The sequence below is a fragment of the Manis javanica genome, chromosome 3, assembly GCF_040802235.1.
Source record: "Manis javanica isolate MJ-LG chromosome 3, MJ_LKY, whole genome shotgun sequence".
In the NCBI taxonomy this organism is placed as follows: domain Eukaryota; kingdom Metazoa; phylum Chordata; class Mammalia; order Pholidota; family Manidae; genus Manis; species Manis javanica.
The window spans coordinates 81,739,411-81,758,056 of record NC_133158.1 but is presented as its reverse complement, the minus strand read 5'-3'; the positions used below and the strand labels follow the sequence as shown (position 1 = coordinate 81,758,056).

Sequence of the window (18,646 nt, the reverse complement as noted above, 5' to 3'; positions counted from 1 at the left end):
ATCTCATCTCTTCTTGTTCCTTAAAACTCATTTCTTGCTTTTACCTTTTGCGTTTAGGCAAAGTGATTTTCTGCCAGTTCCATGACTATTTTAAAATCTTTCTTGACTGAAGAACCTCTGCCCCTAATATTCTTGCCACTCCTGTACACATCCTCTTTACCACCTCCATGGGACTTTCTCAGAATTCCTCAGATTGAACCACCTGATAGTTTTTTATCTCAGCTCCGTTCCTTCTGATTTCCATAATTGCACTTACTATAATTTGAATTTTATTCATCTGTGTGTTATCAATACCTTTGATTAAAATGTAAACAACAAGAAAGCAGGAATAACATCTATTATATTCACTCTGTAAATCCAGATCTATGAAGTATCTGGCACAATTAGTTATCACTAAATATATACACATATATATATATATATATATATATTTAATGAATGAATGACTGTATCTTGAAATCCAGATGGAGACTATATCACAACTCGAATTTCTTTCTATCAATAGAATGTCAGAGTATTCCTTCCCACCTTCTAAGCAAATTATCTTGATGGAAGAAATTTAAATAATTGTTTTAGATTTCTTAAAACTGACACTTCCAAAATACCAAAGGAATGCTATATTGTTTTTATGCATTATTTTTATGGATTATTTTTCAAAATATCTATCATAAACAAAGTCTAAAAAAGGATTCTGTAGTATTTCACATATAAAACTTGGCCTAGTATCTCCACCTGGTAAAGATACTGTTCAGTTAATACTTGTTCAATGAATGATAGGAAATTGAGGTTTGAAGGACTCAGATAAGTATAAAAGATTATGATACAATTTTAAGAAGAGGCTAGAATAGTTGAAGGATATTAAATACTCTATGTATTGTTATCCCTATGAAAAAATAGTGAGAAAAAATGCCAAGGAAAGATGCTCATGCACTCTTGGAACCAACTTTGTTAATGCAGTCTTGATGACAAATAAGGATTATAAGCTTCTAAAAAATGCATTTACTTGTGTTTAGTAAAGTTAATCCAAATGAAACTCTAATCACCATATCTTACGTATCACCCCTTTTATCTCTTCCCTATGATGCTTTTATGCTATGGAATTGGCAAAGCTCTAGTAAAATCTTTAATGCCACTTCCAACTTCTCTTTCTCTTCCTCTTCTCCCAAACTTTTGATCCATCCAAATTTATTGTCATTTATTCTCAGCCTGTGAGAAATGGATCCTAGGGATTGTCAAAGATGATGAATGGGAGTTTCATCTACATATGAAGTATATAGTAAAGACTGGAAGACTAAACATGATATGTTTTGTATATGTATATTACTATTTTTATTTAAATTCTAAAAATGGTGATATAATTGTTAATAATGTATTTAAAACCATCACATATTTAATATAATGTTTGGTTAGTATATATATTTAAGTCAAGTTCTTAAAGTATAATTGCCATATCTTTTAGAGATCTGCAGCTTTTGATATTAAATACCAAAATTCATATGCCAAAAAATTAAGATATAGACCATTTCACCTCTAAGACATCTTTTATACTAGGTTTAATAAGATTTTTTTAACCATATTTCTTCTTGGTTCCTGTCAGAAGGGAGAGCTCAGACTAATATAAAAGACCAACAAATGTTTGTTGATGAAGTTTTCAAGTTAGCACCATAATTCATTGTCCTATACGTGTACATTTGTCTTTTAATTGCTTTTCTCTAGGGCCACCTTCAGCTCCTAGGAATGTGGTTTTTAACATCAATGAAACAGCCCTTATATTGGAATGGAGCCCACCAAGTGACACAGGAGGGAGAAAAGATCTCACATACAGTGTAATCTGTAAGAAATGTGGCTTAGACACCAGCCAGTGTGAGGACTGTGGTGGAGGACTCCGCTTCATCCCAAGACATACTGGCCTGATCAACAATTCCGTGATAGTTCTTGACTTTGTGTCTCACGTGAATTACACCTTTGAAATAGAAGCCATGAATGGAGTTTCTGAGTTGAGTTTTTCTCCCAAGCCATTCACAGCTGTTACAGTGACCACGGATCAAGATGGTAAGTTCCACTGCTGTCTCTCAGAGCAGACCCATAATTCCCTTTTGGTGGACCTATATTTGCTAGGGTGTAGTTGTTTACTCTCCACTACAGAAGTGATTTTTTGGTTGCTATTTTTGTTTCCCAAGGTGCAGAAAGATACTTTTGATATTACTTCTTAGTAGTATGGTTAGATATAGTGCTTATCTCTAATGTTTATGCATTTATGTTTTTGGTATAATCCTATACCAACATATCTTGATAAGCAAGTCTTTATTACTTAATAGCAGACATAAAACGTGTTGCTAAATGAATTGAAATTCAGTTGCCCCACTTATGCTGCCATATCGTTTCCATATCAAAGAGAGAAACTATTATTTATATTAATTATAACTCATATCTATATTATAAAAACATTGCAGCTAAAATGTTTAACCATGTTCCACTCTGAAAAGAAATAGCAAAAATATCCAGGCATGTATCCAATATTTTTTTAAGTGCAGTTTGTAAAAAGTAGTTAAACTCTCTTCTTTAAAAAGTCCAATTCAGTTAAATGCTCTCTAAAACAGTATAGATTTTTACTGCAACACAGTTAGGCATGAATACCCCTATGATTTTTATGTGTATATTCTTTTTAATTCCCCATGACATAATTTATTGTAGAGCTCTGTACAGGAAAAGCTTCAGAGATTTTTAAAACTCCTTTTGAGGAGCATTCATAAATTACGTGGCTACACCAACACATGTCTTATAGCAGAAAGTATTGTTGTATATGAACATATACGTATAAAACAGATTTATAAAGATAAAACCATTCTTATACACTATATTTGTTTGCTAGTTCTACTATAACAAATGCCATAGACTAGGTGGCTTAAACAATTTATTTTCCCACATTCTGGAGGCTTAGAAGTCAAGATTAAGGTGTCAGCACGTTTGATTTCATTCTGAAACCTCTCTTCTTGGCTTGTAGAAAGTCATTCCTCTGTGTGTTCATGTCCTAATCTCTTCTTGTTATAAGGACACCATTATACTGGATTAAAGCCCACCCATATGATCTCATTTTACTTTAATTACCTCTTTGAAGGCCCTGTCTTCAATCTGAGGTACTGAGCTTAGGGCTTCAACATATGAATTGGGGTGGGGAGTGCAATTCGGCTCATATCATACACTAGGGTAGCATAGGGTGATATTTAAAATAAAAGTATATTGCAAATGTTGAAATACTATTCAGCAATAAAAAGAAACACTATTGATACATATTACTTGGATTAACTTTAAGCTCACTGTGTTGAGTGAATAAGCATTCTCAAAAGGATGCATACTGTATTATTAATTTACATAACATTCTTGAAATAACATAATTATAGACATGGAGAATAGATTACTGGAGACCAGGTGTTAGAGATTAGGGCAAAAGGGATGTGGTTATGAAGGGGTAGTTGGAAGGCGCCTTGTGTTGACGATACAATTATATATCTTGATCATGGTGGTAGTTACATGAAGCTACATATGTGATAAATTACATAGAGCTATACACATGCACATACACATAAATACATACACTGGAGCTGCATGGATTTTTAACAATGTCAGTTTCCAGGCTTTAATGTTGTACTATAGTTTTACAAGAAGTTAACATTTGGGGAGACTGGATAAAGACTGTATGGGACCTCAGTATACATTTTTTTGGCAAATTTCTGTGCTTCTCTAATTATTGCAAAATAAAAATTTTATTTGCATTGCTAAATCTATACAAATATACAGGAAGAAAACTTCAATATTCTACTGAAAATATATTTGAAATGCATGTAGCTATTTCATTCAAAATACTATATATTAGTTCACTTTGCTGATAATTTTCAGAAATACATCAAATAAATAAAGCAAAGCCTGATAGTACTGTATAACCACTATCTTTGTATTTACTATGCAGTTTTCCCCTTCATTTATCAAACAGCTCCACATCATAGAATTTGCTTTATGGCTGTTCAAAATGGAATTCCTATTTCTTCTTTCCCATAGTATCAACAAAATCTTGTCCAGTGTAATTGCAGGATAAAGCAGAATAGTATATTCTCTTCCACTCTGCTTTAGCAGATTATTTCTAAGACTGTTTTGCTGCCACCTAATCAAAAAATACAAATGAGTCCTACAACCTTTATTAATTATAGGGTAGAAATAATTAAATTTGAGGATAACAATAATATATCACTTTAAAATATATATATATGTAAATATGTTTGCATAATTCCATGCATAATACATACAGCAGCCTTCCATTCTAGGATTAGAAGAGAGTTCATTTTGTCTACTTTTCTATTTAGTGGAAGGACAGAATATAAATTATTTCTCACTTTTAAAGTAAGAGAATTAATTAAAACTGTATTGCTCTAAGGACAAAAGGTATATTAAGCACAAAATGAGATATAGTATCCATACAATAATACTATACTTTCTGGAAAGATTATACCATTAAATAATCCCCCCCAATAAATTTATCTTTATTGAAGAATCTTAAGAAATAATTAATTTTAATGTAATTCAACTTTGTTTTAGATATAAATAATAATAAAAATAAAAAATATATTTAAATTTTATTGAAAAGTACATAAAGGTCCTAAACTAAACTAAAATATTGCTATAGAATGCTTAGTACAATATTGTAAGCAACCTTAATGCGTGAAAGTCTCCATGTCATAACTTAGAAAGACACCAAGAAGACCCTTTCTCCTTGTGCCTGAAATTCTGATCTCAGAGAATCACATTAAAAAATGCAAATACTTCTGTCAAGTGTCACATTATGAAATAAGTCAGTCTATGGATGCATCCATTACTCTTTCACATCAAAAGTGGTCAGAACCTAGCATTGGGTAAAAAGGAGCTAAGAGAAACCAAGTGTGCCAGAATCAAACTTCAGCTGTCAACATTTTGTTCTATCCTTAATGAGATAATTGTTTCCCTATTACAAATGGAAGAAGGGATTTCCCATCATCTTAGTTGGTTATCATTGGAAATTTTGTTTGAAGCAACTTGAAAGCAATTTCCAAAGTTACCTGATAACACAGTACAATTTAACTGGACCCAGTGGACCGCAGTGAATTATTTGTCTCATTATCTGTAGGTTATGTATCATTGTTTTTATGCTAAAATGAAAAAGTGATAATGTGCTAATCATAAACCTTTAATTTATTCAACATATATACAATAATGAGTGAGCCCTATGAACCTTATACTTTTGAGGGTAGTCAAATAATAAACAATCTGACACATATGTAATTACTATGTGGTAAGTCACCACAAGGGAAGTACAGGTTGCTCTGAGAGGTGTTCCTGAGGAAGCGGAATTTAAATTAAGTTCTGTTCTGAAAGATGAGTAGAATGTGCCTCAGCAAAATGAGGGAGAAGGGAAAGAATTCTGAATAGAAGTAATCAAAGGTTGAACAAATGAAGGATTAAGTACTGATGACTAACAAATCAAGCACAGTAAGAAAATAATAAAACTGTTTATGAGGCAATACTTGTATAAGTAAGGGAAAAATATTAGAGATTAAAAAATATAAACAGTTGTGTTATGTTTCTGCTACTCCCTATGTACAGTGTGGATTATAAGAATAAAGAGGATGTTTGTATTGAATTGCATTTTCTCATGTAGTGGACTATATGTGTATATCTTTCCTCATATTTAAGAAATATGAAGGAAACCATATTAAGCAATCCTGACTTAATTGTTTATCTGTTTACAATTAAACAAATAAGAAACAACAATTTACAAATTATTTAGAACCACTTAGCTGTAGTTAGCAAAAACATTCCTTGATTATTCTGATTCTAGTTGTATAAATAAGAATATAGATTTAAGACTATGACTCTCATAATCAGGAATCTTTGCAATAAAGCATAATTAACTGACTTGTATAATCCCAGAAAGCTATATTTGCAACCTTCTATTTTCATAGTTTATTTAAATGGCCTTTAAAAGTATTTCATTTAGAGAGTAAAACAAGAAAGCAATACTTGTAAAACATTGGATTTTAATCTTCAGTGCAAGATAGGAAAACTAGGATGTGTAGTTCAATAAGAGGAGTTATTCAGGTCATACACAGTAAAGGAAAATGTTAACCATGGATAGTCAACCAGAAACAAACTTTGTAGATATCTTGACAGGCACAAAAACCTTTAGGGGACATGTTCAAAGTGAAAGCATGCTAAATTACAAACCAATTCTGCTGATATTTGCTAATGGGTCTCTAAAGCAATTATTGTCAGAAGCAGGTTGTCCAATTCATTGGCTTCTTAAAATACATATTGTATACTCCTGTCTTTGCCATTGGGTAACTATTCTGCATAGGTCTTGCCTTAGACTGACATTTTGATTGGAGATTTCATGTCTTGCCCAAACAGCAGTAATTAATTGAACTGAAATAGATTTAAATCAACAAAAGTCTCCATTTACTTATAAGCTTGAGATGTCTGCTTGATTTACAGTTCACTGTTTTGGAAATACAGTTTGTTTCAAATGTCAACCATTTATACATTGCTGGAGTAGGTAATTAGGGACACTCTAAACATTCATTTGTCTTTATATCTGTATTTTAATATATTTATGTATTTATGTCTCTCACAATCCTCATTGTGTTCTCAAAATTCTTGACAGCAAGTATCTTTTTCTTCTAAAATCTGTGCAAGTCTATTCAAAGCAAAAAAAGTCAGCATAGAAGTTTTAAATGCTTACTAAAAATACACTTAAGCACAACCAGTGGCATAACAAGTACTTTTTTAAAGGAAGTAAACATAGTTTAAACCAACAGAAATGCTGTACCACTTGTATTTTTTGTATTTCTTCAACAATAGAAAATTACACATTAAAAAGCTACAGACACCTTATATTGAAGGATAAAATTTCCTATCTCCTAAGGTAAAGCATTTGTCTTCTGAAAAGTACATGGAATATTTTATTTATGGAAGATAATTTAAATGTCAGTCTGGTTAATCATAACTAAATAACTTTTTGTTCCAGTCAGATACTAAATTACAGTGGTGTCTCAATGATTATAAATTTTATTTTTACTCCTGAGAAATATCAAATTACTTCCAAGTCCAGTGTCTTTTTGTGGCATGTGTATTTTGAGCAAATGAATGATAAAGAAAAGGCCCTTAGGCCTTAGCAACTGATTTGCTGAAGTCAGTCAGTGGCTCAGTTCTGAGTCAGTAAGTACAGAAACTAGACTGCTCCCAGTCAGTTATGTCTAATAGCATACATGTTTCTCTCTCAATGGACCATAATCATATTTTTTAAAATATTTTGCTTTCCCAATCAACATGTAGGCTTCTTGAAAACAAAGATGTGTTATTTCTCTAAGAATATCCTGGGTCTTCATTTTCTGTAACTTAATAATCTCCTTTGACTGAATTAACAGAAATCAGGGATGGTTTGAGTTAATCTTTCATTCATTAATTTACTCATTCATTAATTCAAAAATATTTATTGCATATTTGCTGTCAGCCAGTAGCTGTTCTATGTACTAGAGATGTAGCAAATAAAGGAGAAAACAAACAAAAAAGTTAACAGCATTCCTGTTTTCATGGACAATATATTTTAGTGTTAAGTAGCAATATGTGCCATGAAGAACAAAGCAGAGTGAGATTTGGAAATAATGGGAAGAGGGACATTTTAAATAGGGACACCAAAATCACCTCTCCTGATAACTTGAGCAGATCATGAGTTGAAGAGAAAACCTGAGAATATATAAGGCTATTCCAGGCAGTGGGAATAAAAAGGGCAAAGCCATAAATTTAAGCAGGACTCTGTCTAGAAAGTAACAAGATAATATTATCACATATATACTCTCTATCATATACTAAATTTCATGATTACTAAGTCTTCTGCTACTGCACTTACAGGATTTTTAACAAAAGGTTTTAATCAATACTAACCCATCCTTTAATAGCAATTAAGTTTTTTTCTTGGTGATCATACATTGCTAGAAAAATGTGTTTAATCTTAAACTTGACTTTGAGCAGTTGGCTTTTACAGTCATCAGCTGTTTCTCTGAGGAATTCTCATTTGCATATTTTGCAGGGAAGGTGACTTTCTTAGTATAAAAATAAAATCTTACTGTTATTATGATGTCTCTACTACCATGTTAGTACTTTCGATGGTATTTGTCCATACAAATTAAAAACTAGTCACAGAGATTATTTAGTAAAATATTTTAAATCCTGTATAAAAATAAACCTGGTTACCAGTAAAGATAAGTACATATGGTATTATGAATAATCTGTGTATCTATCATAAGACGTAAGGCTCTACTTTAATGGTTAGGTATGTGTCTCGCCAATTGTTTGCCCATTTACAATGTAACCTTTCATTTTGAAAATGGAAGCCAATTTAATCTCATTAACTAAACTCTGCCTACAAAACAGATTTACTGATTTGGGTAATTAATTCATATGTGCCTACCATTAAACACTAGGTTTTTAAAAATATTTTCCAAATGTGTCTTTTATTTTGCTGATAAGAGATGGAAAAAACATTAATGTATAGGAATTAAAATAAAAGATTTTCAAGGTTAACATTATTCTGACCACTATTACAAATGTGAAATGTCTTTATACTTAAAATTTTCATTTGTAAAGATTGAAAACTAGTTGCTGATCTTTTAATCAGACTGAAATACCATATAGCATTTTTAGATTACATAGCATTTTTTTCTTCCATGTATTCCTCAGCACTTTTCTATTTTGTTTGGATTCTAAAACAGTCAGTTCCAGCTACGTAATTTGTGATGCCCAGTGAAAAATACAACTGCAGGACCCTTTGTTCAAAAAGCAAGAAAAAAGGGTCATAAAAGGTACTAAAATATAAAGCTTTTTCCTTTCACAGTTTCTCTCTCTGAACTTGTCATGGTGCTTATTTGCCATCTAATGTCCTTCTAAGTAAAGAAAAAAATTCAATTTTGTGTTATTAGCATAAACTTTACCATTTATCTTTTTATTGCTCAATACCATTTTTTAATGTAATCTAAGAGCATTAAACTAGTCTGCAGAACCATCAAAATCAAACAGTTCTTCTCCTATAGTCCCTCCCCCATCCACAATCTCCAAGGGTGTCTCAAGTAGACCAAAACAGACAAATGTAAGCCAGACTCAGAAAGGTTGGAAAAGTCTCCACAGAGGATCTCCTCAGGCACTGATGCAGGCCACAGGGCACTCCCTCTGCAAGGGATTCTTGGAGGGAGAATGGAGATACCCCACCACCACCACCAGGTTGCCAGGGCCTGCAACCTACAGTGGAAGGAGAACCCTGAGGGTCTTTAAACCCCCTCCCTGGAAACTATTGGCTCCCTACATGGGATGGGTAAAATGCTTGTTCCTAAGACACGGCGTCTGCACCTCTGCAAAACACACACACACACACACACACACACACACACACACACACACACACCTCGACACTTAGGGCCTGTGGGCCTAACCTAATCCCTTCCTGGGCACATGTCCAAACCTTGCTGGAGACAGTGAACAACGCACAAATGTGGTTCTCCCTCAGAAGTCAACACAGTCACCTAACCCAGGTGGAGAGTCGGCAGTAGTGAAGGGGCTGGGCAGGGACTGGAAGACTACATGGCAGGTAGCAGGGTAGTGTGCTGGTGAAAACACATCCCAGAGGTGTGGGGACATGGCCAGGGGTTGGATCTTGCCCAGAGCCAGGGCTTCAAGCTCCCACGCATACTCCATTGTCCTATCACACTTCACTTAAAAAACGAGATTAGAGATAAAATTATTAAGAATTTCAAGATGGCAATATCTGAGCACTAAACCCTAAGCAGGGTCCAGGACTGCAGCTAAAGCAGGCACTCACATAGCTGATCCTGAAAATATTTTACATAATAGCAATGTTGTTGCTTTTCCTATTCATCATTGTGTGTTAGTCAGCAAACAAATATGGTCAGTGGCTATGATGGTCAAAGTCCTATGCTGTATGCCATGCAGTGAGAAAAGATGCTTGCCTTAGAGTTTGAAATGTGGTGCCTACTGTGGAGCAGCCAGTGGTCAGTCTTACATTCTCTATAATTCGGAAGTGAGAGCTTGCCTAAGTAAAAATAACTAAATTAAACATATCGTATTTGATTCAGTATATATTTTCAAGAACTGAGTGTCAGAAATATATATAATATATGTCACGGGAGTGGTGACAGTATATCAGATTTAAGGATTCTTGTAGAGGTACCTCCTCTGTGCATTTCCAAGGTAATCGAGAGCCTCTCATTCTCTTAAATGACTGCTATGGCAACATGAGGCTCCAGAGAAGACTCATCTCCAAAAGGAGAATGTGAGTCATGGAATTATCAAAAATGCATTTTCAAATTTTGAGTGATTCTACCGTATCATTCTGGTACAGTAATGGTGCCTTCAAGGAACATTCATTTAAGAAAAAAATAACCTACTCTAAATAGTGTTCAGTTACTGATGATAAGCAAATACTGAGTTTGAATTCACTTTTATAGCTGAGGCAACTCAGATCCTTAAAACAGGAATTATACTCTCTTTCTGTACTCATAAAGAATTTGACATGTTTTATTGACCTTTCAAAGCAGAAATTTTCGCTTGGCTCCTTTAAGATTTGTGAGCCTTCATGCATAATAATTCTCCAGTCTATTAGAAATGCACAACTGGAGAACGTGGAAGAAGTTGGTCTGTGGATGATACACTTGTGTATTATAAATGAAAGAAGTAGAGATAATCTTTCTCTAAACATTTTTCTAACAAATGTTCAATATATTAAGTTAAATTTCATGTTCTACTTCTGTATATTTTTCTTTTCCCCTGTGATGGCTCACAGTCTCAGATGAGGGAACCAACTCATATTCCTGTCTTCCTTTGACTTTTAAACCCTCTATAATTTGTCAGTGTGGTAAAAGCACCTTGGGCAAAATATGGGAAGTATTATTCATTATTTGACATAAATTGGCCAATAGAAACTTGATTTTGTAGGAAAAACTAAAATTTGAGAATCAAAAGATGCTAAAATCACTGTTGCCTATTTATCTATTAGATTTATAAGATGGTATGATAGCCAAGATAAGTGATGGTTGGGATTTAAAGCAACACTTAGATAGCTAAGATGAATGATATTTGTAATTTAAAACAACCAAGCAAAAACTCATTCTACAGTGTCTAGACTTAATGCATAAACATGGCAAACAGATAGTATTTTAATTTCACATTAAAAGCCCTTTCATTTTATTTTCAAATTCTTACTTTTCAAGAAATAATTGCTTTTCTCAAGATTCCATTTCTTCATTGAAATTTTGCTTACATTTCTGTGTAAAAGTTTTCTTAGTGAATACATGGTGGATTTCCATACTTCCTTATAAAAACTCAGTCCATTGTGTTTATACATTGAAAATGTCATCTGTTGCTTTGATGAAAAATGTGTTACATATATGCAAAATGTAGTGCTACTCCATTTGGGTATGGCATTTTTAAAATATATTATCATCTAAGAGTATCCTCTTAAAACATGAAAAGTATGCTTAATCAAAATCACTTATAAATAATTAACTTGCACTTCAGGAATTAATTTATTTTTCAAAGGAGATGATAAAAACAGTTTCTGATCAAAGGAACAGAAAAAGATGACTTTGGAGAAAGTTGTTAATATACAAAGAGATGTAATATAAGATAAAGAATCCATAAAAAAAGTCAGTGGGATAAGTATACCTCATTGAATTAAATTTATTGAGGGAAATTATTACTTAAAATATTTCAAGTTAATCCTTAACTGAGAAAATACCCTGAAACAAACTCCAAAGAATTTAACGGACAAATATTAAAGATAAAATCTTAAGAAAAAGTAAGTACAGGTAAATATATGACTAGTGAGTGGAGAAGCATAGAAAAAATTAATTACAAAGCAAAAGACAGATGCTTTTAAAAGAAATTTCATATATCAAAGCCATAAATAAAGTGAAAATTAGTATATGCTGGGTAAAATACTTGTGATAAACAGACCATGGTAAAAGTGGGCAAAGGACAAGAGCTATTAATTCTCAGAAGAAATGCAATGCCTAATATATGTTTTAAAAATAATTCTTGAAAAAAATCAAGGAAATGAGAATTAAAACAATAATAGGTAATTTTCTTCTCATCAGATTGAATGTGCTTTTTGTTTTTTGTTCTGTGGAATTATCTTTGGTAAATGCTAACAGTTGTATCTGTTTTCAGTGTGATTTCATCAAAACTCTCATACCACTACAGCAGTAACTTCAGAATTATATGTCATTGTGTTTCTAGAACCTTAAAATTATTATCCTTTTTAAATCCACTATTATATATTAATACCTAGGAAACATAAGACATGTGGATAAAACTATATGCATGTATGAACATGAATTACCCTTTCTATTTATTGTGTCTAATAAAACAATGTGAAATTTAATGAAAAAGAATAATGCTAGCAATATTGTTAAGTGCTGCAGTTGGAAATTTTATATATCATTACCTGATTATGCATATAGTCATAAGCAGATGAATAGTAAAATTTTCAAATGTGGCACAGTTTCTCTCTGTGAGGTGGGATTATGGTTGATGATTTCTTTGAATTGACTTGTGAGGTACTTCATAATCTGGCCCTAATTATCCTTTTATAGTTCCTATGTTTATCTTTTCACAATACTTACCATTCTCTGGATTAAATTGCATGTTAATGTTTTCTGTTAGATCGTAGATAAATGTTTATATATCCAAAGTCTAACATAGCACCTTTTACATAAAATCCATGCATTAAATGTTTACTAAATAAGTAAATGCATTAGATGTGTGTGTATGGATATATGTATATGTATGTATGTACACATGAATTTCTACTGTACTCTAAGTGAACCTTTTAAAGCTTTACTACCAGAAAATACTTTTGCTAGGCATAGAGACATCGACAATAAGCATTTTATTCATAGGCTCATTGTCCTGGGACAGACCTACAGAAGGCATAATGTTCAGTTGTGTAATCTCTAAGCAGGAATGTCCTGAAAATATGTAGAAGAGATTATTGTCTATTTGGTTTTATAGATCTCTAGGGTCCGTAATTTCATATCCTGTGTACATAGTTTAGTCTGCTATTTACCAACTGCATATTCATGAATTTATAGCTCACAATGTCATTCTTTTTTTTTCCTTTTGAAATGTCCAGTAATTTAGACATAAAGAGACAGGAAACAGCTGGTCAGAACCTGACCAACTCTTAAATTCTAGTCCCTAAACTGCTCCTATTCAGCTGTGAATTCAGGCATATTATTTAATCTTACTGCACCTCAAATTCTTTATCTGCAAAGTGAGTATTGAGTTGGATAACATGATGAGCATTCTATGCACATAGTCTTTTCATACTTATAATACATTTTCTACACAATTCCACAGACTTGATATAATAAAAATAAGAAAACAACAAGTTTATAAATATGCAAAATTCTTTTTGACACTTTCACTAAAATAAAAGGACACTGCCTCCTGAAAATCTTATTGTAACTTTCCAGGCATACAGCTCTTGCTATAGGTCTTACACTGTTATATTTTCAGTATTCTCAAAGTTTGCCAAGGTGACTTCAAGTTGTGCAGTTGTTTTCAGAAAGTAAGGAAAAAGTATCTCTGTTATATTACCTCTCATGTTCTAGGCCATATCACTTTATTCTCAGTGAGAAGAAGCAAAAATCCTTATGGGTTTTGGAATATAGAAATAGATATCACATTAGAAACCTGACTATGTAAATTTAAAAATAATTTTTATGATTTAAGCAAAATAAAAATATCTCCACTTTTTCTTTCCACCTTCTTGCCATTTTTTTTTCATACTCTGCTCTCTGTCATTTTTAACCTTAAGCTTTTTCTTCCTTTTTTTTCTTTTTGGCATACCACTTGTTTTGAAAATATGGTTATTTCCCCAGATCATACTTAAGTAACTTCTTTTAAAGTGACTTGCCTGTGTTGTTTATCCACTCAGCTCCATAATGTAATAAATTCCAAATATTATGATTTTTCAACAATTGAATTTATGCTCCATGATGGTTGGACTTTTTCACTGAATTTTATTGGTTGGTTTGCTGTATTCCTGGAGCCTTGAATAGTACTAGATATTAAGTGGATGCTCAGTAAATATTTGTTCAATAAGTGAGTGATAACACATTTATTAAACCGTAATACATTATCAGTACCTCACTCCATCATATAGTGTAGGTAAAAAAGGAAGAAGCTAGTGCCTTACTTACTCTAATGGGAAACAATATTAGCAGACTGAAAAGGGCTAGCAAACAATAAAAGAAAGAATATTTTTAAGTGCTTAATTTATAAGATGCAAATTGCAAATACTTTGGTTCAAAGGAGGAAAGCTTAATTGGGTTGGGCTTTACCCTAAAGGTAAAATAGCATTTAGATTGACCATACAATGAAAGTTGAGCCTTGAGATTATGAGTCTGCGTAGGAAGAACAGACTTTCACAATTTGTTTCTTAGCAGGGTTATAAAAAAGTCTAATTCTTAAGATACATATCTGAAGCCTTCACTGAATCAAGACTTATTCCACAGTTAGTCTTTGATAAGAAAGTTTCAGAGTCATGCTCATTCAATTTAGGGAACAATTTTGCCCACGATATTATGGTCTAAGGAACAGTATTATATTCTGTTTCCTCAAAATGAACAATTCTGGATAAAAAGATTTGAATATCAAAGATGAGATTTGCCAGAGGGAAAAGCTTACTTTTGGGGGGTTGTTCTTTTAGGGAATCAGTCTTAGCAAGAAATAGTTTCCATCTGGGAGCAAATTTACATGGCACTGTTACAAGACACAGTTATGATAGTGATTTATAAACAGCCATTAGAGTAGGATACTTGTCTTCCTACAGCAACATCTCTGAGCACTAAGCATTTTTGGTCAAGCCCCTAGGATCTAACTGCAGAGTGTGTTACGTTATAAAACCGTTTTTCATTGATCTGAGCTGTTGAGTTCTTAACTGTAGCTTATTTTCACTTTGATTTTGAAATCCATAAATGCCAGTCATAGCATTTAGGAACTAAAATCATTGGCACAGGAATTTAAATGAAGAGTGATAAATCAATACTGCCAGGGCTACTGCCTCAGCCAGATGCAAACACCACCACAATCGCAGTTTTTAATAGCCTTGCATGCTTAATTTCAAATTAAGTGTGACAAATTGAGCAGGAAGTTAATTACTCTCTTGAAACAAATAGCCTGATGTTGATTGGAAAGGGCATCATAAAGCTGTGTTTTACCTTAACAGCATACCCAGAGGTAATATTAGAAAATAGAGATGTACAAATAATGATTAGTTCAGGTAAAATATAGGAGGGGGTGGGTGTATCTGGTTAGCTGAGTCCAGGTATATGAAACGGTGACTTCCTCGAAGAATAGCTTTACAGGCTAAAACAGGAAGTGAGTTCACAGGTACATCAGAATCTTGTACCTACATGGTGGATGAGGGAGGGGAAGTCACAGGTATGTATATCTCTACCACTACTGATCAGATAATTAGAATGCCTGTCAACTCTTCTCATGGCAGAAATGCTAAAATGAACAACTGCACTTGAAGTGAACATGATTTTAAAAACCTGGAGAAGTTATCACAGAATTCTCACCTAGTTCCTCATTTATTTTTCTTTACCTGCACTCCATGGCCCTCATTTTCTTTAGACATTTATTGGACAATAGCTTCTTCTTTAAGTAACCCCCTCCTGGACTTAATGATTTTTAACAGTCATTTACTATTAAACAATTAACAGTAAATTTTTCAAGGAAGAGTCTGTTCTTTGAAGTTTAGGTGGACCTTAGGAAAGATATAATTCAACTTTCATTTAAAGTGACAAAGTTGCAAATTGCTTACTGTGTCAGACACTGTTCCTAGCACTTCAATAAGGTATTACTATGGTTGTTTTACAGATGAGAAAACTGACACACACAGGGACTACGTAAATGTCAATATCATCCACTTAAGACAATGATAAACCAAGATTTTTTACCAGTTAACCATTGGGATGTTCTGTCATTTGAAACCTGGACCTAGAGGGAATGGCAGTGGTTACCAAACTCTAATTAGTCACAACTTACACAAGTCTTTTTGCTTCTCTACATATCACAAATTAGAAATGTATCTTAGTCAGAAAATAAAGATTAAACACAGATATTAAAATAGCTTTTTATCAGATTCTGCAGAAAATATGAATATGGTGAGCCACCAAAGTAAATATATAAACTCCCAATGGCTTCTGAGCTGTCCTTGGATTGTGTGAACTTTGCCAGCCTCTCACTATGCCTTCCTTAAATTGAAAGAGACGATAATTAAAGAATACTGATAATTAAAATTATCTTTCTTTCCTTAAAAAAGAAAATGTTCTTAGGTCTTTCAAAATATTTGATCTTGATCCTGAAACAAGTATTTTACTGTTCATTAATATCCATATTTGTAATACAACGCATTTTATAAATTTTAGAAAAAAGACAATAGATACATTTAATGAAAGAATAAAAATATTTTATATGCATGTATTTTCTGGTATTACCTCAGGTTATACATGTATTCTGTCAGTTCCAAAGAACACATTTGATAAAACTCCACTCATTCCACGCAGCCATACTATAGACTGCTTGCTGTTGTCCTGGTGCTACAGGCACTTTCCTGACTCACAGCCACTTTCTGTTATCTCCTTCAGGTCTTTGCTCAAATGACGTTTTGTCTCAGGATCTTCCCATTGTCACTCTGTTTAAAATTATAATTTTTTATGTCCACAATTCCTAACTCCGTTTTCTGCCTTCCCTTTTTCCATAACACTTATCACTATTTCCCAATTTACTCAAATGTTTACTTTCTGTCTCCTAACAACTAACTTTAATGTGAACTTCATGGAGACCAGGACTTCTGCTATGTTATGTGTATTTGCTGTATTTCCAGTCTTAAGAATAGCACCTTGCTCATAGTAGGCACCCAGGACATGTTTATTGAATGGGTGAGTGGATAAATAACTGAATAAACAAACATGAAAATTTACCTTTTCATGTTTGTTTATTCATTTTGTGCAATTGTTCATTTTAGCATTTTCTGATCAGACTATGAATTAGAATTGATATAAAATCCTACAGCTAAAACAGCTAATATTTATAGTGTACACTACTTTTATTTTGAAATTATAACTCTAGTCAAGTATTAAAATACTCTGTAAAATCAGCATTTTGTTTTAAAAGGCAATGTTATCTGCTAAGCTGAATCAATTTATATTCATTAATGACCATGGCTTTTATATATATATATATATAATATATATATATATATATATATATCTGTTGCTGGAGAACTATAAAACATGTCAAAATTATTTTAAAGAAAATGTTTAAAGGTGTTGCCACAGCCAGTCTAAATGGCTTTGTAATTTGAAATAAAATGAGTTCATTACTGTACCCTCTGGGCCTAGTACAGTGCTTTGCAGCTAGGAAGTATTCATAAATTGCTGAATAATGGAATACATGATTAAACAGAAGAATCTGCTTTTAAATTAAATTTTCAGATGTTTTCCTAAATGCCTTCTACTTAAAGGAAATATATGTACCTAGACAAATAAGGTCTGCAAAGAAGTCTTCACAGTACAACTAACAAAACATTCACAGTATTACTCTTCTTTATTCATAATAATTTACTAAAATATATAAAGATATAAAATATTATACTTAGGAAATAATTTCAATAAAGAATTTAACAATTTATATTCATCAATATGTTTGTAAAATATGTAGAATAAAAAAACTACAAGTTACAGAATTCTGCATGATTATATCAAAGCTGTTTTCTAAGTTATATCATTTTTTGGTATAATTGTAACATGCAAAGTTAAAAGATGAAAAATTATAAATGGAGAGGAGAGTTTAATGTGGTAAATAGACTTTAGACTGAGGATCCAGAGCTCCTGGTTCTCCTTCTCATTCGGCCACAAGTTTGAGTGAAATTGGAACATCATTGTAGTTTTCTGTACCAAAGTTTTTTCATGTCATAAATAGGACTGTTTCCAGTACATATTCCAAATTTTAAAAATGTGAGGATTCTATGTAGGTAGATTCAGATCTGCTCATTATCCCCATACATCTAACTTTTTTCTGTAAAATATTAGGTAGTAAATATTTTTATCCGTGCAGACCGTATAATCTCTGTCAGATACCTCTCCTCTTCTAACACAGAAGCAGCCCTAGGCAATACCTAAATGAAAGGGTATATCTGTGTGTTAATAAAACTTTATTTACAAAAAACAGGCATTGTGCTGAATTCAGTCCAGGGGCCGTAGTTTACCAACCCCTGCCCTAGATAATAAAGATTTCTGTTCTTATATAAAGTAATAGGATGGTTTTGATTAATATGCCTATAATTTTAAATCTTAAAAAAAGATAAGGAAAGATTCTCCAAATATTTAGTATGGTTTCTCATTTAAAAATAGACATTTTGAAGTAAATAATTAGGATTTTACTTTTTAAATTTTAAAGGGACATGAAAAAGGATATAAAGCTTTTAAGTCTTCATAAAATGTGAGAGGTATTGTTAATCTTAACTAATGAAAAAATGAAA

General features: G+C 32.5%; 1 protein-coding gene across 9 annotated transcripts in view; it reads left to right on the top strand.

Annotated features, from left to right (window-relative positions):
• EPHA6 (EPH receptor A6) overlaps positions 1 to 18,646 on the top strand; it is a 953,598-nt gene that overhangs the window by 484,554 nt on the left and 450,398 nt on the right. For 6 of the 9 annotated variants that reach the window (XM_073231795.1, XM_073231790.1, XM_073231791.1 and 3 more), the window contains one exon: positions 1,717 to 2,052. The exons of 1 other annotated variant lie outside the window; for it this stretch is intronic. In XM_073231795.1, the coding sequence (XP_073087896.1) occupies positions 1,717 to 2,052 (336 nt within the window). Of the gene's footprint in view, positions 1 to 1,716; positions 2,053 to 8,795; positions 8,886 to 18,646 lie in introns of those variants that run through there. 2 more of the 9 variants (XR_012129240.1, XM_073231794.1) reach the window with 2 other exon arrangements.